At 44.8% G+C, this 18,821-nt stretch overlaps 1 protein-coding gene across 1 annotated transcript; it reads right to left on the bottom strand.

Annotated features, from left to right (window-relative positions):
* Window positions 1-6,571: 6,571 nt before the first annotated feature.
* Window positions 6,572-15,920, bottom strand: LOC109893013 (solute carrier family 23 member 1). Its single transcript, XM_020485991.2, has 14 exons — window positions 15,770-15,920; window positions 15,065-15,220; window positions 14,740-14,897; window positions 14,553-14,641; window positions 14,389-14,456; window positions 12,522-12,703; window positions 11,091-11,211; window positions 10,469-10,625; window positions 10,081-10,228; window positions 9,793-9,898; window positions 9,302-9,431; window positions 8,770-8,913; window positions 8,460-8,555; window positions 6,572-7,368 (listed from the first exon to the last, which is right to left on the bottom strand). Exons 1-14 carry the CDS (start codon window positions 15,800-15,802, stop codon window positions 7,091-7,093), a joined length of 1,866 nt encoding a protein of 621 aa, XP_020341580.2. The 5' UTR covers window positions 15,803-15,920; the 3' UTR covers window positions 6,572-7,090.
* Window positions 15,921-18,821: the final 2,901 nt, after the last annotated feature.

Consider the following 18,821-nt stretch of genomic DNA (forward strand, 5'->3'; position numbering starts at 1 on the left):
CTCATTCAAGGGTTTTTCTTTATTTTTACTATTTTCTACATTGTAGAATAATAAGGAAGACATCAAAACTATGAAATAACACATGGAATCATGTAGTAACCAAAAAAGTGTTAAACAAATCCAAATATATTTGAGATTCTTCAAAGTAGCCACCCTTTGCCTTGATGACAGCTTTGCACACTTTTGGCATTCTCTCAACCAGCTTCATGAGGAATGCTTTTCCAGTCTTGAAGGAGTCCCCACATATGCTAAGCACTTGTTGGCTGCCTGTCCTTGACTCTGCGGTCCAACTCATCCTAAACCATCTCAATTAGGTTGAGGTCGGGTGATTGTGGAGGCCAGGTCATTGAACAGCACTCCATCACTCTCCTTCCTGGTCAAATAGCCCTTACGCAGCCTGGGGGTGTGTTTTGGGTCATTGTCCTGTTGAAAAACAAATTATAGTCCCACTAAGCACAAAACAGATGGGATGGCGTATCCCTACAGAATGCTGTGGTAGCCATGCTTGTTAAGTGTGCCTTGAATTCTAAATAAATCACTGACAGTGTCACCAGCAAAGCATTCCCACACCCTCACACCTCCTTCTCCATGTTTCACGGTGGGAACCACATATGCAGAGATCATCCGTTCACCTACTCTGCGTCTCACAAAGACACGGCGGTTGGAACCAAACATCTCAAATTTGGACTCATCAGACCAAAGGACAGATTTCCACCAGTGTAAAGTCCATTGCTTGTGTTTCTTGGCCCAAGCAAGTCTTCTTCTTATTGGTGTCCTTTAGTAGTGGTTTCTTTGGAGCAATTTTACCATGAAGACCTGATTCACGCATTCTCCTCTGAACAGCTGATGTTGATATGTGTCTGTTACTTGAACTCTGAGAAGCATTTATTTGAGGCTGGTAACTCTAATGAACTTATCCTCTGCAGCAGAGATAACTCTGGGTCTTCTTTTCCTGTGGCGGTCTTCATGAGAGCCAGTTTCATCATAGCGCTTTATGGTTTTTGCAACTGCACTTGAAGAAACTTAAAAAGTTCTTGAAATTTTCCGCATTGACTGACCTTTATGTGTTAAAGTAATGAATGACTGTCGTTTCTCTTCACTTATTTGAGCTGTTCTTGCCATAATATGGACTTGGTCTTTTACCAAATAAGGCTATCTTCTGTATACCACCCCAACCTTGTCACAACACAACTGATTGGCTCAAACGCATTAAGAAAGAAAGAAATTCCACAAATTAACAAGGCACACCTGTTAAATGAAATGCATTCCAGGTGACTACCTCATGAAGCTGATTGAGAGAACGCCAAGAGTGTGCAAAGCTGTCAAAAAGGAACAGGGTGGCTACTTTGAATTGATAGAATTTGATTTGTTTAACACTTTTGTGGTTGTTACATGATTCCATATGTGTTATTTCATAGTTGTGATGTCTTCACTATTATTCTACAATGTAGAAAATAGTACAAATGAAGAAAAACCCTTGAATGAGTTGGTGGGTCCAAACTTTTGACTGGTACTGTATATACTGACATTCACAAGAACTACTTACAAAATTGTTGTTACCAACTGTTCTTGCACTGTTCTTCAAGTAAAGGTGTTTTTGTAAAAAAAAAAAGGTAGAAATGGTTCAAAGTAGTCCTTGTGCATACACTTGTATGGTTTAACTTTGCAATTATAGTTTTTTGTTTGACATACATTTGAAAAATCTTAGTCTCAGCATCACTCTGTTAGCATTGAATTGCCCATAAACAAAACTTGATTAAAAACTGTGTAGTTGCATGTTAGGATGTAATTTCATCTCATTCAAAGCCATCAACATTTAAAATTCAAATAATGTTTTTTCTTTCTGTAATTCTGATTTACGTTGACTGAATCAAGCCTTGAACCCTGAAGAACTATTAAGAGTGTGACTTAGAAAGTAAGACAGCATCCTACATCGCATTTAAAATAGAGCACTGTGGCAGTAGAGAGATGTCAGAATAACCTCTCCATGTGATATCATTGACGAGGAGGAGGACAAGGACATTGGCGCCAACTGATGACATCAGCGATTCGACTAGTTCCTACTGCGCTGCCCTATGTTCACTAAGTGATTTTGGCGAGGTGGAAGAACCAAATGACAAACCGTGTCCTGAGCCCCAACCTCTAGTCTCAGCCCCGCTAACACCACCTTTATCTCAAGTTAGTGATGCTGCTCTACTGTCTGAGTAGACCAACCTGACAGAGGAGGTAGAGAGTACAGACGGGTCAGGTGAAACATCAGATAAAACTTCTGCATCCAAAAAATGGGATACCTTAAGGGGCACTGTCGCTTCGGCCCTCCCTGATACTGACACCAATGAGGGGCTCTGATCCTCTCAACCCAGATTCACCTCCAAGACTATTTTGATCAGACCAAAAGTAAACCAATACAACCAGGACAGGGGACGAGAACACTTGGGCAGAAAGCCAAATGAGGATTCCACAACATATGGTAGAAAGCAGGAAAAGGGTCCCAGTATCTGTGGTACTGAAAGTAAACTCCTTAGCAGCCCCCCCCCCCCTGACGGTGGTCAGGAGGGGGAGGGGCTGGGGCTGGACTGCATGGGGGCCAGCAATAGAGAGGAGCAGACTGAGCTGTCACTCAGAGCCAGGAATAGAAAAGCGCCTGCAAGCTGCATCTCGACACTCACAGTCGGCGAGCTGCAGTCAGGAATCCCGGCGTGTTGTTATTCAGAGTGTTCCCTCGCAACCGGGCAGCAACACCAACGGCAGAGACCTCCCGGATCCCAGAGCTTGCCAACGGACAGCCATCAAGACACCTGGAGATTCAGTCTGCTCCCTCAGAAACTCTGTAGAAGCACCTGGCGGCTCCAAGGGGTTCTACAACACAGCGGTGAGCCATCCACCATGTCCACCAAGTTCTATAAGGCAGACAGAGACCTGGCCTTCAGCAAACACTACTGCCCCCAGGCAGACTATTTGGATGTCTACAACTCCAGCTGTAGGTCCTTGACCCAGCCGTCTCCAGTCAGCGATTGGTCAGAAGATGATATCTCCCTCCAGCAGTCCTCGGTTGTCTCAGCTAACATCCAAAGCACAACAGCATGCTCAGAAACTGGCAGCTTCGAATGCATTGATGTGGCTATGGAAAACCAGGGTGAGGTGTACAGAGGGGGAACAAAAACTGTTCCCAAGAGGCAAATCCAACTGAAGAGACGTAACACGGCGGAATCACAAGACAGTGATAAGGGAGAGGTGACAAATGAAGCCCAATGTACACCCAGTACAGCCAGCCACCGCAGGGACGTGTTCATGCGTCAGCACAGCACCCCAGCAACTTTCCACCAGGAGTCACATGGGATGGAGTCGGAGAACAGGACAGCTCAGGCCGAGCGAAAGCAGAGGCTCCAGAAGTCGATGTCCCTGGACGAGACCTCCACAAAAACCAAAATGGCCTCCTGTATCATCAAGAGTGTCCTGTCAAAGAAGATGCAGTGTGAGCTGAATCTACAAGACAAAACTGAAGTGAACGAAGGAGCCTTCGCACCTCTAGAGGTCCAGAATAACGGTAAGAACTGTCACCAGAGCCCTCTGGCAGCCAAAGAGATCAACACAACTGATATGGGCTCTGTTGATTCACATAGACAGAGTCACTCTATCCAATACCATCAGGTTGCGAGTGCTAAAACACACCAAAAGTCGCTTTACAAACAGAACTCCATTTCACTCGTGAGCAGCTTTGGAGGGTCTGAGTTTCAGAGCACCAGCACTAAGAGGGCTGAAATAGCCTCCACTCTGGAAAGTGAGGAAATAGAAAGACAAAACCCCAGGGATGGGGCTCTGCCGTACGCTAACCGGAGCCCAGGGGACAGACTATCTTGTGACTCAGCAAAGGGCAAAACGCGGAGCACATGTGCTGGTTCAAGCAGATCTGGAGGCAAACAGGCTCCGGTGAAAAACACACCAGAGGAATGCAACAGGGGGCAAGGGGTCCATAAACAACAGAACCCCCTGCCTAAGGGGCTACAGAGGACTGATACACTCTGGGGCAGTCAAGTCAGTCAGCAGCCACTAATTCCTGAAGGTGTATCAGGAAAGGCGATAGAGACGGGGGACAGGGGAGAAGTCAAGTTTGTGGGACAGTCTGGGAACATGGGGACACAGGAGATATTTAAAGCCAAGGCCCCAGTACATGTGGTGAGGGATGTGAGGAGGCTGGTGAAAAATACCTACAACCTGTCTTTCAAAAACGCAGAGGACACCATTTTGGGAAAAGAGGACAGTCTCCTGTCCTTCTATCAGCAGTCTGTGTATGACCAGGTCAGCCACAGAGAGGCCTGCGGGGTCAGAGCACCCGGGCCTAATGAAAAGCTATTAGTGAAGAAAGTGTTCCCATCGGCACCTCTGAAGGTCGTGGATACAGCTTCACTTTACACCACCCCCAAGGGATATGTAACCAAAGCCACAGCTCTCCATGAATCACAAGACAGAATTCCTAACACTGGATTTCCAAATATCACACCCCAAAGCCTTGCAAAATCTATTGAGAAAAGAGGCAGCCGACCCAATATCAACCAGTCTGATAACCTGAGTAGTAATGCCAATGCAAGTTCAAAAGAGATGCTTCGGCAGACCTGGTCTTCAGTGGAGCCCCCCAGTAAATCTAATCAGCAATGGTGTGAAAGAACAGGCACCACCAATGAGAAACAGAAATCCCCACAAGCAACTGCCACAAATAGTTTTACTTTAGTTCCAACATATTACTCATCAGCAGCACACGTGTACCAGCCAGAACAGTATCAGCCCTCAGTTACAATGTGTTCCAGTGCCAAGGATAGCAGCCAAAACCAGGGCCCTCCTCCCAGATCCCAGGGTCAAACTACACTCACTTGCACACCTTCCCCTGCCTGTGTACAGCTCAACACCACTGGGACTCCACAGCCACTGATGTCTCCCTTCTTCCATACACCAAACCCCATGAACTACCAGACAATTCAAACCCACGTTGGAAAGATGACTTTCATACAGGCCCCTGTCCTGATGCAGCCTCCCCCTCAAAACCAGCCAGTCCAACTGCTGAGGGGAGAAGAATTCTCACCCCCACAGCCAGCAGGGAATGGAGAAAACAAAATGCCCTCCCCAGACACACAACAACAACAGTACCTGTGCAGCACACAGGGTTTCATGGCCCCGTTCAGCACAGAGTACAGGCAGGGCAGTGCAGGCTTAGCATATCCTGAGATAGCTGGAGGTCAGGCTTACGGACAGGGACCCCGACACATGCTGATGGACCCGGAGACGGGGAGATGTTTCTACATCGACGTTCCCCAACTTCCACCTCAGCGCAAGATGCTGTTTGATCCAGAGACCTGCCAGTACGTGGAAGTGCTGCTGCCACAGCAGACAGTGCCTACAGCAGTCCTGCCACCAGCGTGTGCCATGCCCTACCACTCACTGCAATTCCCAGCCATGTACCCTCCCAAGTGCTTCTCTGTTCAGGCTCATCCACAGGAGATGCCTCACACCTGGCTGTAAGACTGCTGCCTACCGGACTGAACACTTAACACTACGACAGGACTGTACATTGCACTGTCCAGGGGGTAAGGACTGAGGGTAAGCCGCACAAGGCTACCCAGAGATGGATCAGAGTGTCTTACATACTGTCAGGTTGAGTAAAACTTGGGTATCAATAATAGTGACGAAAATCAGTGTCTCATCTCGGATTCACCTGAATCCGAAAATTCCTGACACAATACCCATAAAGATGATGACTACCGGGACTTCACGTTGTCAGATATTTGTGTGAGAGAACAGAGGGCTGCTAAGGTATGCAATGTTTTCCATAACGAAAATGCATACAGTGTATTTACCTGTGGTTCTCTGAACCCTCCTCTTCTCTCCCTATTGAAACTGTGTCTTTCTGGGCAGATGCTTGATGATCTTTTACTGTAACTAAAATGGCATGTCATCTCATTTTCTAACATAAACAGGTTTTTTTTTGTGATGATGTTTGCCATGTCTAATTGTGTAATATAGATAAAACAACACTTTCTTAAAACACAGATTTTATTTTGCAATTTTCAAAGGAGAAATTAAGATTTGAGTGGGTGCTATTTTATTTTATTTTTTACACTGAGTGGATTATTTTGTAAGCTTTTGTTGTCTTTTAAATCTCACCATTGTTTACTTGAGGAGAGTGGCCTGAACAAGCCGAGAGGACAGCTGTCGTCAGATTAAAAACGCATCACCAGGGGCAGACTGCAATGGCCACTATTGACAGAGGCCCTGGCAGACAAGGGTTTTGGGTGTAATATGGATGGGAAATTCAATTCAACATCTTTCATCATGTCACAGTGAAATCAATACTGAACAGCCATAAAAACTCTGATCCTGTACTTCCTTGATAGATCAATAAGCCTCTTGGCCTGCACCTTTTTTTCTTCCAATCTGTGCAGTGTTGTTGTTCAGTCTCTCTCAGCTAATACAGTACAATTACCATGTTGACTTGACTTAGAAGCATGTGGGTTTTCTTTCTTACAGCACTTTTTGGTCAGATTGTAAATATGTTCATCGACGGCTCTCCTCTCACTAATCTGGTTTTAACATTTTATTGTAACACTTAATGTAAACAAACATTTAACGTAGTCAAAAAATAGGAATGTTTTAATATATTACACTTTCATTTTATATCATAACTGTTTTGCTTTACCTCCGATTGAGTTCAGATCATTAGAAGAGAGAGACACTATCATTACTTGTTCATTTTGTACACAAGAAAGACTTAATAAAATACAAAAAAACACTGCTAATGTTGTTTCTGCTTCTTCAGTACAGCCTATATACAAGCATACGGTCAGTATGTGTCTGAATATATGGCTCTGTGTTCTTCAGTGTAGACCAATAATAGATGCTATAAAAACGTGATGGTGAGTAAGAAAAGAGATGGTAGACCAAACCTCCAAGATAAATGGTGAATTACGTGCTCTAGTAAATCATATTTCAGTCACAACATTGCAACATTGTGCATTTGTAAGTGTCCAAAACAATAAATAGCTGTGAAAATCACACCTCAGTATAAAAATAATCTAAAAGATTAATCATTGAACTTTTACTATACTTTGGTGCAGGCCAAGGTAATTGTTGTGTCCATGCGTACACTCTCAGTCCTCTCTCTTAATTCATCCTCGTTGTTTTCCTGCATGCTGTCCTTCCGTCTGCGCTGCCTGAAGCCTTGGAAGCTGGGGCAGATGGGGAGATAGCGCAGGCAGCTGATCTTCCTAACGCAGCTCATTCCAATGGGAAAGTCATAAGTAGTATGTATGTTCACGGAGCTTCCCCCACTGCCCTCATCAGCCTTCCAGTCCAACAGCCCTCTCTCCTTCCTTGTGCCTGTTTGGACCACACACACACACACACAATGACACATCTCATTGACGGGGCTGTAGTGGAGCAGATTGAGAGCTTCAAGTTCCTTGGCGTCCACATCACCAACAAACTAACATGGTCCAAGCACACCAATCATGGTGTGACGGTCATGAAGAGGGCACGACAAAACCTATTCACCATCAGGAGACTGAAAAGATTTGGCATGGGTCCTCAGATCCTCAAAAGGTTTTACAGCTGCACCATTGAGAGCATCCTGACGGGTTGCATCACTGACTGGTATGGCAATTGCTCGGCCTCCGACTGCAAGGCACTACAAAGGGTAGAGCGTACAGCCCAGTACATCACCGGGGACATCCAGGACCTCTATACGGTGTCAGGGGAAGGCCCTAAAAATGGCCAAATATTCAAGCCACCCTTGTCATAGACTGTTCTCTCTGTTACAGCACGGGAAGCGGAACCGGAGCGCCAAGTTTAGGTCCAAGAGGCTTCTAAACAGCTTCTACCCCCAAGCCATAAGACTCCTGAACAGCTAATCAAATGGCTACCCAGACTATTTGCATTGCCCCCCCCCCCTTTTCTACGCTGCTGCTACTCTCTGTTATTATCTATGCATAGTCACTTTAATAACTCTACCTACATGTACATATTACCTCAATTACCTCGACACCAGTGCCCCCGCACATTGACTCTGTACCGGTACCCCCTGTGTATAGCCTCGCTATTGTTATTTTACTGCTGCTCTTTAATTATTTGTTATTCTTATCTCTTACTTTTATGGGGGGGGGGTATTTTCTTAAGACTGCATTGTTGGTTAAGGGCTTGTAAAGTAAGCATTTCACTGTAAGGTCTACAACACCTGTTGTATTCGGCACATGTGACAAATGCAATTTGATTTGATCAACAAACATGGGTAGTTACAGGCAACCGTTTGAAGGATTTGCGTGTCCCAAAGTGACATGGTGGTGACACATACTGTCAACAAACACAAAGCAACGGGTCCCTCCGATCCGTGTGTGATGAGGTGACTAGGCGGTGCTGTGCGTTTGACATCTGTTAACGAGATGAGGTGTTGCACTCTTACAGAGCACGCATACCTGGGATGGTGTTATCCAGAGCAAACGCCAGGAAGCCTCCAACAAACATCTCAGTGGTTAGGAGCACTGTGAGGATTTGATCCACCTCTGCAACTCCTGAGGGCAATGAAACATGTACCACCAAATGAATGATCCTTAATCATTATTCATAGCATCCAACATAATATCCAGCAGCAAAACCGTACTAAACCTGCATACCAGTCTAATTGTACACATACTCTGAACTTTCTACAGCCACTCCTACACTTCCTCAGCAGATGATGATGATGCCTTTTCTTATCAATAAAGGCCTTTTAAATGTGCAGCCCACCTGTTTTGATGGAGCCAGGGTGCAAGTCTAGGTAGCTGGGCAGCATGAGACCGAAGAACATGGAGAAGCCGAGGACAAAGAGATTCCTAGAGGAGTTGAGGTCTACGCTCTGCAGGTTGGACAAGCCCACAGCCGTGATCATACCTGCAGGGCATAGACAACACAAACAACAGAGGTGTGGAAAAGGTTATTATTGTCATATTTTTAAACGGTTATCCGTGTTTCTAGCTACAAACATAATATGATCCCCCTTCTGAAATAGTGAGTTTTTTGTGATCATACTACCCCCCCTGGTGGCTGACACTGAGATGATGCTGTGTGTGGAATCTGTATTTGGAAGTCACCAGAACACAGTGGGATAATCTCAATTGCATACTCCTTGCTTCCTCTCTCCTCGCATCCTTCTCAAAACCCATTGGATAAGAAACACAGAGGTCACTCCCCTCTGACCTTCTCCTCCAATGGGTTTTGAGAAGAACGCGGGGGGAGAGGACACGAGGAGTATGCAATTGAGATTCTCCCAATGACTCACCGAACAAGGTGCAGAACATGCCACCTAGAATGGGGTCAGGCAGAGATGCGAAGAGGGCAGTGAATTTCCCCACTGTTCCTAACAGGAACATTATGGCTGCACCATATTGCACCACTCTCCTGCTGCCCACCTGTGTTTAGGGACATAGTACAACATGGCTCAATGTGAACTGTGCAACCTCTAGTATCAGTTGCAGTTCATTGATTATTAATCCACACCAGAGTAATATACCAGTATATGTAAAGATGAGTAGACCCTTAGTCAATAATTATGTGGAAATAATAACAATTGATTTCCATTGCGGCAAAGGGCTTGCACTAGAGACCGTGTTGATAATCGTTTATCTGTTTCAAACAGATATTATTGCTGATTCCAACTTGAACAAGACATAAATACAACATCTGAGATTCCATATGTACACTCATGTGTTTTAAGTAAATAGATTAAAGACAGCATGTCTGAAAAACTGGGGAGGGGCTAAGCTTCCTAACCTTAGTGATTCCCAGAACTCCAATGTTGGGACTGGAGGAGGTGGAGCCATTTCCTGTACCCAGCAGTCCTGCTATAATACAGCACACCCCCTCTGTGAAAATACCCCTAGTATGGGAAAGACAAGACACGGAGGATAATGAAGGATGCAGACACATACATACATACATCCACACAGAGAATAGAGTACTGATGCTTGACCATAGACAACTATCTAGAACATAGGTTCATGTCAGAGCCTTAGGTCCAGGCTAGAAATCTAAACTCTGGCGAAGGAGACTGATGCTCACCTGTTGATGGCATGGACAGGTGGCGGAGGTGCCCCTGAGAGGCGAGCACAGGCGTAATAGTCCCCGATAGACTCTATAATGCCAGCTAGTGTGGCACTGAACATGCCCAGCACTCCGGCGATGGTCACCGTGGGCAACCCCCACTGACCTTTCAGGGACACACAAACACCACAAGTCGGAATTATTCCCCTATGCAGCAAGACAAGAGGCAATGGCAATGGATGACAACTTAGATCATTTCAACCATTGAAAATGGTATATAAAGGTTATTCTAAAGGTGATCATAAATGGCCAGTGTCATCCACTTTCTTCACTTGACCCTTGCCCTAGCTCAGGTGTCCAAACTGCCCGAGTGTGAGAGACAATGGCTGTGAGGCTGGCCTCTTACAGGGGTAGGGGAAGCGGAACCAGGGGGAGAGGGTCATGATGTCACCGCGCGCATCGGTGCGTGCCTTCTGTCCGTACTTGCTGGGGTCACTGGGCAGCACGTCGGTCAGGGTCAGGATGTAACACAGCAGCCACACCAACATGATGGCCATGATGATCTAAACCCAGCACCACAGACACACAGAGAAGGGGAACAGCATGACATATCATACAGCCTAATCATAGAGCTTATTATGTAGGCCTATTCTGTGCCCATTCTTAAAGCCCTTTTCATCAGGAAGCTAATACTTTGCATTAATGTAATGGTGAAATTACCCCTGTGGTCTGTGTCTATCTATCACAGTGAGTCATTTATATAGCCTGGCCTTGACAATGTCCCCATGACCTGGCTGGCAGCACTGATTAAGGCAGTAACACAGAGGAAAATCCAATAAAGTCTGCCTAAGATGAGACTTTATTATACCTCTCAAGATTGGAGTGGCATGGTAAGTGCTGTGAATGAATAGCTTGGTGTATTCGATGAACATCAGTTCATGCCCCACATGAGAACATCTGATTAGCATGGATCGGAGGACTTTTTAAACATCCCCGTGAGACAAATAAGTGTTTTTTTTGGTTCTAACCGGGAACATCTTAAAGATCTGGAACCTGGTGATGCTGAAGCCTTTCTTCCTGTTGTAGGTGAGGAAAGGGAAGGACCAGTTCCTCAGGTATTGAGCAAATAGCACGATGAGGAAGATGCACCTGGGGAGACGCAGAGGATCAGTAAGGCAGGGATATAGCGACAACATAACCGAATCAAAGACAAAGCAACAGGGGAAAAGCAATGGACCCTTTAAACACTCGTGGGAATTGCCTATATATGGATAGGTTTGAAATGTAAATTGAAATGTTTCTTACAGAAGAAAAATGAAAATCAAATGCATAACCATGGTAGCAATTGAAAGGGAACACTTTGGAGATGATGGGGAAAGTATTAGAGCAAAGGTGAGGGCACAACAGTTCGCCCAAAAACAAGCATGGTCGTTTGGAACACAACCATCCATCCCCGCCATCACACAATTACCTGTTGTTGTCGACGCAATCCCAAAAAATTGTCCATTATAAATGGCCATCTGGGTCAGGTGGGCATGGTTTGAAAACTTGTTTTATTGCCAAGGCAATTCAGGGGGGAAAAAACGGTCGTAATTTTGACGCGCTCAGAAAGGAGTCATGAGTGCATTCAAGGTGCTTGTGCTGCGGCAAATTCTCTTCACAATGAACAAACACAGGCTCAATCTGTTCAGAACAACCCAGGGTATGACGCCATGTAATCTTGGAACTGTACATCAATAACAGTGATCATACACACGTTGACACTGTGCTGTATATGACATGAGTTTTATGATATGGAAATGTGAAGTGCACATTTGGACTCACAAGTGTTTGGATTGCTTGAATGACATCCAAGCGGTATTTCTTATAATCCTCAATGTCTCATCTTTCAAAAATGCATAGAGTCATCTTAATGTACAGCAGTTGCCTCATTTAGAAAACAAAACATTTGCAAAAGTTGCCCAATTAGCAGGGGTGATGGGGGAACTTCTTGTCGCACAAGGTGCTCAAGTTCAGAGCGTCTGTCAGTCAAAACCCCCACACAGCTGTGAAACGCAGAGCCAGGGCTCTGACGTCAGGTAAAGCATGTACAGACACTGCGTTCCAATTCAGGCGTTTATCAGTGCCCAAATCTGCTATTTTCAACCCGTATACGGATACGAGTGTGAAGGGCTACCTTAATAGTATGTGATTAGATTCAATAGCTTCAATGACCTTGGATTGAAGACAGTAAAGAGTCTGAAGCCCTAGTCAAAGTAATTCATTTCTACTATAGAAGCGAGGAACAGAAGTAAGAAAAACAGGCCCTCGGCCTAGAGAGTAATCAAACTCAGAAAACATTTGGATCTCAAGTGTAAGCATGAGTGGAGAGGATCAGATGGAAAGAGCAGAGTCCACAGAGAGGATGCAATACAGGGAAGGGCTGGATTCAATAGACAAAGGATGGATTGTGCTCTCACAGTGCTGAGAGGCCCCAGTGAGAGCCGGCTCTGTCCCCAGCTGTCTGGAAGACAGACAGGCCGATGAGGGACACGGTGGGGGTGACGGTCAGGGGCCCGATGTAGTCCAGGAGGAGACCAGGGAGACCCACCAGCCCGATGACCACCTCCACTACACTGGATGCTATGATGGCTCCCTGGATCTACAGGGGAGAGAAACCGACTGTTATTTTCAATAGATATGTCAAATCAAATCAAATGTTATTTGTCACTTGCTTCATAAACAACAACTGTAGACTAGCAGTGAAATGCTAACGTACGGGTCATTCTCCAATAACGCAGAGTTAAGATAAAACAATTCAATACAAAAAATTGAAATAGTGACACAAGGAATAAATACACCGTGAATAATGAAAAACAATAATGAGTAAAAGTAACATGGCTACAGTGCATTCGGAAAGTATTCAGACCCCTTGACTTTTTCCACATTTTGTTACGTTCCAGACTTATTCTAAAATGGATCATATTGTTTTTCCCCCCTCATCAATCTACACACAATACCTCATAACAACAAAGCAAACAGCGATTACAGCCTTGAGTCTTCTTGGTTATGACACTACAAGCTTGGCACACCTGTATTTGGGGAGTTTCTCCCATTCTCCTCTGCAGATCCTCTCAAGCTCTGTCAGGTTGGATGGGGAGCGTTGCTACACAGCTATTTTCAGGTCTCTCCAGAGATGTTCGATTGGGTTCAGTCATGTCCGGGCTCTGGCTGGGCCACTCAAGGACATCCAGAGACTTGTCCCGAAACCACTTCTGCATTGTCTTGGCTGTGTGCTTAGGGTTGTTGTCCTGTTTGAAGGTAAATCTTCACCCCAGTCTGATATCCTGAGTGCTCTAGAGCAGGTTTTCATCAAGGATATCTCTGTACTTTGATTGGTGGAGTGCTGCAGAGATGGTTGTCCTTCTGGAAGGTTCTCCCACTTCCACAGAAGAACTCCGGAGCTCTGTCAGAGTGACCATCGAGTTCTTGGTCACCTCCCTGACCAAGGCCCTTCTCCCCTGATTGCACAGTTTGGCCGGGGCGGTCAGCTCTAGGAAGAGTCTTGGTGGTTCCAAACTTCTTCCATTTAAGAATGATGGCCAGTGTGTTCTTGGGGACCTTCAATGCCGTAGACATTTTTTGGTACCCTTCCCCAGATCTGTGCCTCGACACAATCCTGCCTTATGGCTTGGTTTTTGCTCTGACATGCAATTTCAACTGTGGGACCTTATATAGATAGTTGTGTGCCTTTCCACATCATATTCAATCAATTGAATTTACCACAGGTGGACTCCAATCAAGTTGTAGAAACATCTCAAGGATGATCAATAGAAACAGGATGCACCTGAGCTCAATTTCAAATCTCATAGCAAAGGGTCTGAATACTTATAAGGTATTAGTGTTTTTTTTATTTTTTATAAATTTGCAAAGATTTCTAAAAACCTGTTATTGCCTTGTCATTATGGGGTATTGTGTGTAGATCAATGAGAAATGTTTAATTTGATCAATTTTAGAACAAGGCTGTAACGTAACAAAATGTGGAAAAAGTCAAGGGAACTGAATACCGTGAATACTGGGAGTACCAGGACCGAGTTGATGTGCAGGAGTATGAGGTAATTGAGGTAGCTATGTACAGGTAGGGGTAAAGTGACTAGGCAACAGAATAAGTAATAGACAGTAGCAGCAGCCTATGTGGAGGACCCCCATGTGACCTGACCAGGAAAATCTATTGATCCTAGTTATGTCTACATGATGTCTCAGATAATGTCAATTAAAGTGAGAGATGCTACAGTTCAGAAGGATGTACCACAAGATGGAGGCACACTGAAAAGAAGCAGGAAGTACCTCTCTCATCCTTGGGTGCCAGATGTGGGTGGTGTTCAGAGGAAGACTCCAGTCCCCATAAATCTCCTCTGTGGAAGGACAGACAGAAACAACAGCCCATTAGTGAGGTTCTGTCTGTGACTGGGCCCTATTCTTTTCACACAGGTTGAGATTGAGGGACGCACCTTCAGGGGGACATTTCCATCTATCCAGCCCTAGGATAGCTTGAGCAGGGATGAGGAAAGCAAAAGCACTGGCCTGGAAAAGAGGTAACCTACAAATCAAAGATGAGACACAGGTGCATGATAAGCATTAGCAGACATACGCATGTACACACATGCACACAAACCAAGCACACACACACACACACACCTGACTCCAAAGGTGGTTTGAATGAGTGTGGTGATTCCCACGCAGGTGAAGATGGTTCCCACCAGCTGACTGACAGTGTTCTGGTCCTTTCCCACACACATGGCCTCCGCTAGCAGGAAGGGCACAGCGATGGTCCCGCTAAAACACGTCAGGTAGTGCTGTGATCAAAGACGCAGTGTTAATCACCGTGGAGCGAGAAAGAGGGGAGGGGGCAGAGATATGAGAAACGAGAGCACACAAAAGAGCAAGAGAAAGGTGGAGTCTACTGATGAAAGCATCCGTGGAAACGAGGTGTGTGTGAAAGAGTGTGTGTGTATTTGTGCACCTGGAGGCCCAGTAGAATGCAGAGGTACCACGGCGGGACATCCTCTATGGTGTAGATCATGTCAAAGCCCGGCTGCTGCTTCTGCTGCTCGGCAGCCAGTTTCCCCCCCTCAGCACTCTGCTCCTGTTCCTCTGTCTGACTCTGGATGACATCACTCTGAGAGGGAGGACCAGAGACAGTCACACATCTAAACGGATTTTGGATTGGGTTGGCAACTTGGCACACACAAATGTTGAAAGCAGAGACACATGTTCAACCACTGGGACTAATCGATGACAATGACTCTCGTACACCCTGGAAGTAAAACACAATTCAGTGTTTCCACGTTTGTTTGTTTGTGTCCACCAGGTATTGTGTCTGCCCCATGTCAATCACCACAAATGCCCTGAAAAAGCATTGTTTCAGCTAGAACCATCCTCCACAAGTTCAGTTCAGTTAGTCAGTCAGACATCATGGCGGTAAGGACCGTAGTCCGAGTAAACAGTTTTTCCCACAGGGTCATTTCACCAAAAAAAGTCAACAGAAACAGGGAATGAAGTAATAGAATAACTTAACAAGCTCAACTTTAAACTTGATAGAAAAACATAGCACATCACATATGAACATCCCATAATCATGATCTTGTCAGGCCAGATCATGTACACTTACAGACATTAACAACTAAACTCATCAATGTATTGAAACGGTAGTAAATTAAGAGTTTACCTTGTGGTCTGGTTGTGTCTCTGTGTGCTGCATCTGCTTCCTCTGGGTTGTCAGGTCCTTGTGATGGTTTGTTGGGTATTGGGTAAGGCTCCTTTTCTCTGTGCTCTCTCAACTCAACACTCAGCCCTATACAGGAGTGGAACAGGGCATTGTATGGGGGTTGAGAGGACCAGATTAGCCAGGTTAATAATCTGCCCCAGAGGCGGACTTTACCCACTGGTGCTGAACAAGAGGCTGAGACTGTAAACCTAAAGGTAAAGGACCCAGGGTTCAAGAAGACACTTCTTGGAATGAGAGATAGTGGGGCTAGAATCAGAATAACTATCAGAAAGAACTACATCGGAAGGGTTACATTTGTAGTTCTAGATTTGTGACCGATTGTGCATTTCATTTTATCGGAAGAGGTTGTGATAGCATCTAGGCCAGTCATACTCAATAGGCAGACAGTGGTCCGGATCCGTACCCAGAACAGGGTCAATACGGACTGTGGTCCGGATCTGGACCCAGAACAGGGTCAATACGGACTGTGGTCCGGATCTGGACCCAGAACAGGGTCAATACAGACTGCGGGTCTCGACTAAAGTAAATAAATGAATATATGTTACGTAAAAAATCTGGCTTTTAACAAACATGCTGTTGATAATTGTTATCGTGGAACGCGCAAGGTGCAATTTAGAAATGTGGTAATGCATGGACAGTTCTCCACTAGTAATTTCATTCACTGTCAGACCTGATAGAAATGTCCAGTTGATCAACTAGCCCATGTTAGCTAGGTAAATAACCAGCTATCTAAATCTTGTTATTATCATGTCCAGATTACATGCCCTGGGCCCTATACCTGTTTTTTTTTACAGACTATGGCCTCGACACCCAGAGAGACCCTGTTGATTTTGAGTCCTTCAGGTAATCATGAACACACAAGAGACAGGGCAAAATGTGTTGAATTGCAGAACATTTTCTTTAAAATAGCTAAATGTTCTCTCCACCACACTTGCAAATATCCATTAGGACCTTTGCAAGTGTTGGAGCATGCCCCTGGCTGTCTGTAAATAATAATTTATAAAAAGAAAATCTCATCTGGTTTGCTTAAAAAAAAACATTTGAAGTGCTTTATACTTTCTTTTGATACTTAAGTATATTTTTTAAATTACAATTATACTTCTATACTTTAGTATATTTAAAAACAAATGCTTTTTAACTTTTACTCATGTAGTATTTTACTGGGTGACTCACTTTTTAGTATTTTACTGGGTGACTCAAGTTTTAGTATTTTACTGGGTGACTCAATTTTTAGTATTTTACTGGGTGACTCAATTTTTTGTATTTTACTGGGTGACTCAATTTTACTCACTTTTTCTTTTGAGGTATCTTTACTTCTACTGAAGTATGACAATTGGGTACTTTTTCCACCACTGAACATGAGATCTTATAAGGAAGACAGTGATGTATCAAATCCAGTATGTGAGTGAAGAGGGGGGGGGTTAAAAAAAAAATACATTCTGAAAAATAACCACATTACAATGGATGAATGGACTTTTATTTTTTATTACAAACTTTCATGACTCATACCAACCACAAGAGGGTGACACACCGAGCCATGACTCCATATTCTATTAAGGGTCATGACCTCCGTATTGGAAAGATCTGCTCCAGACTTCCCCTTTGACTTCCTCCAGACAGTCCTTCCTGTTTCAAGCCACTCCAGTGGAATGTATGAGCAACGTGTGCATGTGTGTGTCTGTTTGTGAAAGTGTGTGTGATGTACAAGGTCGGGTGTGTCTTCTTGAGTAATATCCTAATTTTAAGAGGATGAAATGCATAGCTGTGTCTCAGGGTTGTACAGTCGTGGCCAAAATGTTTGAGAATGACACAAATATAAATTTCCAAAGTTTGCTGCTTCAGTGTCTTTAGATATTTTTGTCAGATCTTACTATGGAATACTGAAGTATAATTACAAGCATTTCATAAATTCTCAAAGCCTTTTATTGACAATTACATGAAGTTGATGCAAAGAGTCAATATTTTCAGTGTTGACCCTTGTTCTTCAAAACCTCCAATCCGCCCTGGCATGCTATCAATTAACTCTGGGCCACTGATGGCAGCCCATTCTCGCATAATCAATGCTTGGAGTTTGTCAGAATTTGTGGGTTTTTGTTTGTCCAACCGCCTCTTGAGGATTGACCACAAGTTCTCAATGGGATTAAAATCTAGGGAGTTTCCTGGCCATGGACCCAAAATATCGATGTTCCCCGAGCCACTTAGATATCACTTTTGTCTTATGGCAAGGTGCTCTATCATGCTGTAAAAGGAATTCTTCGTCACCAAACTGTTGCTGGATGGTTGGGAGAAGTTGCTCTCGGAGGATGTGATGGTACCATTCTTTATTCATGGCTGTGTTCTTAGGCAAAATTGTGAGTGAGCCCACTCTCTTGGCTGAGAAGCAACCCCACACATGAATGGTCTCAGGATGCTTTACTGTTGGCATGACACAGGACTGATGGTCGCGCTCATCTTGTCTTCTCCGGACAAGCTTTTTTCCGGATGCCCCAAACAATCGGAAAGGGGATTCAGGAAATGACTTTACCCCAGTCCTCAGCAGTTCAATCCCTGTACCTTTTGCAGAATATCAGTCTGTCCCTGATGTTTTTCCTAGAGAGAAGTGGCTTCTTTGCTGCCCTTCTTGACACCAGGCCATCCTCCAAACATCTTCACCTCACTGTGCGTGCAGATGCACTCACACCTGCCTGCTGCCATTCCTGAGCAGGCTCTGTACTGGTGGTGCCCCAATCCCGCAGCTGAATCAACTTTATGAGACAGTCCTGGCGCTTGCTGGACTTTCTTGGGCGCCCTGAAGCCTTCTTCACAACAACTGAACCGCTCTCCTTGAAGTTCTTGATGATCTGATAAATGGTTGATTTAGGTGGAATCTTACTGGCAGCAATGTCCTTGCCTATGAAGCCCTTTTTGTGCAAAGCAATGACTGCACGGGTTTCCTTGCAGGTAACCATGGTTGACAGAGGAAGAACAATGATTCCAAGCACCACCCTCCTTT

The sequence above is a fragment of the Oncorhynchus kisutch genome, linkage group LG6 (assembly GCF_002021735.2).
Source record: "Oncorhynchus kisutch isolate 150728-3 linkage group LG6, Okis_V2, whole genome shotgun sequence".
Classification (NCBI taxonomy): Eukaryota; Metazoa; Chordata; class Actinopteri; order Salmoniformes; family Salmonidae; genus Oncorhynchus; species Oncorhynchus kisutch.